This window comes from Macaca mulatta, chromosome 7 (assembly GCF_049350105.2).
Source record: "Macaca mulatta isolate MMU2019108-1 chromosome 7, T2T-MMU8v2.0, whole genome shotgun sequence".
Lineage (NCBI taxonomy): Eukaryota > Metazoa > Chordata > Mammalia > Primates > Cercopithecidae > Macaca > Macaca mulatta.
In genome coordinates, this window is record NC_133412.1 from 167133299 (window position 1) to 167137949 (window position 4651).

General features: G+C 47.3%; 1 protein-coding gene across 1 annotated transcript; it reads left to right on the forward strand.

The window, feature by feature from the left end:
• The first annotated feature begins 1453 nt into the window (after positions 1-1453).
• Positions 1454-2386, forward strand: LOC699631 (proteasome subunit alpha type-6). Its single transcript, XM_015144408.3, has one exon. It carries the CDS (start codon positions 1477-1479, stop codon positions 2194-2196), a length of 720 nt encoding a protein of 239 aa, XP_014999894.3. The 5' UTR covers positions 1454-1476; the 3' UTR covers positions 2197-2386.
• The last annotated feature ends 2265 nt before the right edge of the window (positions 2387-4651 follow it).

The window sequence follows — 4651 nt, forward strand, 5'->3', positions numbered from 1 at the left end:
CATGCCTGTGGTCCCAGCTACAAGGAAGGCTGAGGCAGGAGGATCACTTGAGCCCAAGAAGTCAAGGTTGCAGTGACCTATGTTTGTGCCATTACACTCCAGCCTGTGTGACAGAGTAAGACCCCTCTCAAAAAGAAAGAAAGATGAAAGACAGGAAGAAGAAAGAAAGAGAGAGAGAGAGAGAGAGAGAGAGAGAGAGAGAGAGAGAGAGAGAGAGAGAGAGAGGAAGGAAGGAAGGAAGGAAGGAAGGAAGGAAGGAAGGAAGGAAGGAAGGAAGGAAAGAAGGAAGGAAGGAAGGAAGGAAGGAGGGAGGGAGGGAAGGAAGGAAGGAGGGAAGGAAAGCAGGTTCCTTTCTAAATTGATAACTTTGTGATTTTTCAGTTGACACTAGAAAAGCCTTTTCACTCCCTCGTTGCTTTGTAAATAGCAGGCAGTTGTGCTTTAGGATGTAGCACCTGCTTCTGCTGGGCGAGTGATGAGGTCTTTCTAGCAAAAGGCTCTCTCTCTCTCTCATGATCAAGGGTCACTGAAACAGCTGATAGATGAAAATTTATCCACCTGTCGCTATGATTGTCTCTGTGAGTGAAGAGCTCGCTGATCTGCCAGCAACTCCTGGTAGCCTGTCATTGCCTTTTGACTGAGACTGGGCGAGGGCAGCTTTTGGCAGATGTCTGGCCAAGCAAGAGCACTCCATGGTGACATTTGAAGCTTGAGTCAGTCTGAATTTGGTCAGGGAAGCAGAGCTGTTGTAAGCGATAGTGGCCCAGGGACGGGGCCCCAACACTAGCAGATGATGCTTAATTCAGGTGGGTTGAGTGAGTGAGTTGGTCCCGCCCCTCACTCCCAGGGGGCTTATAGCGGCCAGCAGGGCTGCCCTCCCTGGCCAGTGAGGTGCAGAGCCTGGGGTGGCCTGAGCTTCAGAGACCAGCCACAGCTGCCAGTCCCTGCCCCATGAGAGTGAGCATCCACTGAGACTTTTCTTCCCGAGGGCAGGATTGGGGACTTGGTAAAGTTGAATTGTTTATGGTGGGGGTAGAGGGTAGGAGCCTTTAGTGATCTGAGGGAGTAGCTGGGACTCTGCTCAGAGCTCAGCGGGGCACAGAGCTCACCCAACAATGGAGATAGGGAGATCCGGTTCAAGCCATCTTCTGCCATGTGACCTTGGGGAGGTCACTTAGCCTTCTCATGTGTACTTGCTGGGTAATGTGAACCACTATCCTATTGGGACAGTCCATGGAGATGACAATACAAAGGCTCTTGGTGACTCACAAAGGTTTCTACAAATTCGAAAGCTAATTCAAGAGTTCATGCTTCAAGGCCAAGCATGATGGCTCATGCCTGTAATACCAGCACTTTGGGAGGCTGAAGTGGGAGAACTGCTTGAGGCCAGGAGTTCCAGACCAGCCTGGGCGACATACCGAGACCCCATCTCTATAAAAGTAATTTTTGGGTGTTTGAAGTAGTGCTTCTACCAAGATGTCCCGTGGTTCCAGCGCCGGTTTTGACCGCCACATTACTATTTTTTCACCCGAGGGTCGGCTCTACCAAGTAGAATATGCTTTTAAGGCTATTAACCAGGGTGGCCTTACGTCAGTAGCTGTCAGAGGGAAAGACTGTGCAGTAATTGTCACACAGAAGAAAGTACCTGACAAATTATTGGATTCCAGCACAGTGACTCACTTATTCAAGATAACTGAAAACATTGGTTGTGTGATGACCGGAATGACAGCTGACAGCAGATCCCAGGTACAGAGGGCACGCTATGAGGCAGCTAACTGGAAATACAAGTATGGCTATGAGATTCCTGTGGACATGCTGTGTAAAAGAATTGCCGATATTTCTCAGGTCTACACACAGAATGCTGAAATGAGGCCTCTTGGTTGTTGTATGATTTTAATTGGTATAGATGAAGAGCAAGGCCCTCAGGTATATAAGTGTGATCCTGCAGGTTACTACTGTGGGTTTAAAGCCACTGCAGCAGGAGTTAAACAAACTGAGTCAACCAGCTTCCTTGAAAAAAAAGTGAAGAAGAAATTTGACTGGACATTTGAACAGACAGTGGAAACTGCAATTACATGCCTGTCTACTGTTCTGTCAATTGATTTCAAACCTTCAGAAATAGAAGTTGGAGTAGTGACAGTTGAAAATCCTAAATTCAGGATTAAGCAGAGATTGATGCTCACCTTGTTGCTCTAGCAGAGAGAGACTAAACATTGTCGTTAGTTTACCAGATCCGTGATGCCACTTACCTGTGTGTTTGGTAACAACAAACCAACATTATGGAGGTCCCTGGATTGAAAAAGGAACCTCTCCCACTCCTCCTGCCACTGAAGTGGTTAGGACTCTATATAAATAAAAACAACGCTTTTGGAAAAAAAAAAAAAAAGTAATTTTTGTTTTTCAACAAGTTCATTTTCTAAAGGGTTTGGCAAAATGAAACTTTTGACAGGCAAAAAAAAAAAAAAAAAAAAAAAAAAAGCAAAGGATTCTAATATTTTAAAACTCATTTTAAAAATTGTATGTTCTATGTAAAGAGAGAGAATTAGAGAGTTGCTTAATTTTTCAAAAGGGCTCCTACATAAGCAATCTCACCCATCACCTCCAAGAGCCCTGGAGGGCTTAGTTATCCCTATTTTATATGAGGAAACTGAGACTCGGAACTGCAGTGTGACTTCCTCCAGCTTTAGACCCAGAGGTGGAGTCCAAGCCCGTTGGCTTGGATTCAGTTCACATGGCATCCTTGTGGGTAGTGATGGAGAAAGGGGGAGTAACCATGGGGTACCACTCTGTTCTATCATGTTCTAACCTACAAATGAGGCAGGAGAATAGGGTCTGGAGACAGGGAACCCAAGGTCATTTCACACTGACTTCCTAGAACTAAATTGAAAGGAAAACCCTAACTTTCCACTCCTAAGTAACAAAAGGACCAGAGGCTACTCCCTTTGCAAACCCCCACCTTTTCTGTGTGGCAGATGGAAAATTGAAAGTACCTCTGATTGGTTGCTTTTTGCAACCAATCAGACGTTTGCAAAGGAGTGTAACTTTGCAACTTCACTTCAGCCTCTGATTAGTTGCAGACAGACAGATTGCAGTCCAAGTCTTCATTTGCGTAGAAGTGCAACTTTGTAACTTCACTTTAGCCTCTGATTGGTGGCTTTCCGCAACCAATCAGACGTTTGCATGGGAGTATGACCTGCGTAACTTCACTGATTGTGGGCCACCATTGCATTTACCTGAGGTGAACACCAAGTGGCCAGTGGGAGACCTCTAGGGGGTATGTGGACCCAAGAAGATTCTGTGACTGGGTTTCTTGAGCCTCTGCTTGGCCCCTTCCCTCATTGTGGAGTGTACTTTCACTTTCAATACATTTCTGCTTTTGTTGCTTATTCCTTTCTTGCTTTTCTGTGTCTTTTGTCCGATTCTTTGTTCAAAACGCCAAGAACCTGGTCAACTTGCAGTCAAGACCCTCTACCAGTAACACAAATGCCTACTAAGCTGTTTTGCTCAGTGCTGGGACAAGTGCCAGGGCCTGGGCCTGACTGCTGGACAAAACGTATCCTTGCCCTCAAGAGGCTCAGTCACAGGCAGAGAGTGTGAGGAGACAGAAAGGAGAGAAGAAACTAAGGCCCCCAGGGGAAAGGCAGGAACCTGGGTGTCGTCAGGCCCACAGAGCCAAGGCCTGGCCCCTGAAGGGCATTGGTACTTTCTGGGAAAGAAGCAGGAACGTCCATAGATGACAATGGCTGGCACAGCAGGTACACAGACTTGGGCCCAGTCTATCTCAGGGACATTCAGGTGGAAGGCAGAACTACAGCCCAGAATGCTTCCTTTCCTCTTTAGGCTTTTAGGTGGGAGCTGTCTCTACTGAAATCTTCCCCATCCCTCAAAGTCTGCCAATGCCTCCTCCTATAATGGCACCAGCTCAATCTGGTTCAACTTTGTGTAATGAAACAGTGAGTTGTTTTAAAATTGCTGTGGACCCCCAGGTTGAAGGTCACACGACCTGAGAATGTCCAGATGAACCAAGGGTGGAAGCTAAGGGCTCAGGCCAAGGAATAGGACTGAATTAAGCAGTGGACACCATATGGCAGGATCCAGGATCTAGTGACATCAAGCCCTCATGTCACCCCATGGCAGGATCCAGTCATGTCATTCCTCCCAGCATCACCTTATCACAAGATCCAAATCCAATGCTTCAGTGTTGGGCTTTCCCTTGCACAGAGGCAAACCAGACCATTTGTTGCTTGTTGACATTCCCTCATGCAGCATTCCCAGGTTCCCTGCTGGCAAGACCCGCCCTTCTTCCAGTTCCTAGGGCAGGCCATTTGTGCCTCTTAAGGCTTGAACTCCAGCCTGCACAGCATTGCCTCTCTACAGGTCTCTAAGCCAATTCTGGAGGGAGGTTCTCTGTGTGATTCAGCTCCTCCAGCTGTACCTCCAATTCTTTATTGGAGTGGACCTTTGTTGAGCTTCTATGTGGCACTTGACCAGCTGCTCTCCAAAGATGATCTTTAATGCCCCGAGCTCTGTCCCTTTTGCAGATGTGGAGATATTGTGCACCTTTCAGATCCCAGGCTCTGAAATCAGAGTCCTGGGTAAGCCTCATCTCCAGGTGGATGGGCAAGGGCAGGTGGCCTTGCACTGGTCGCAG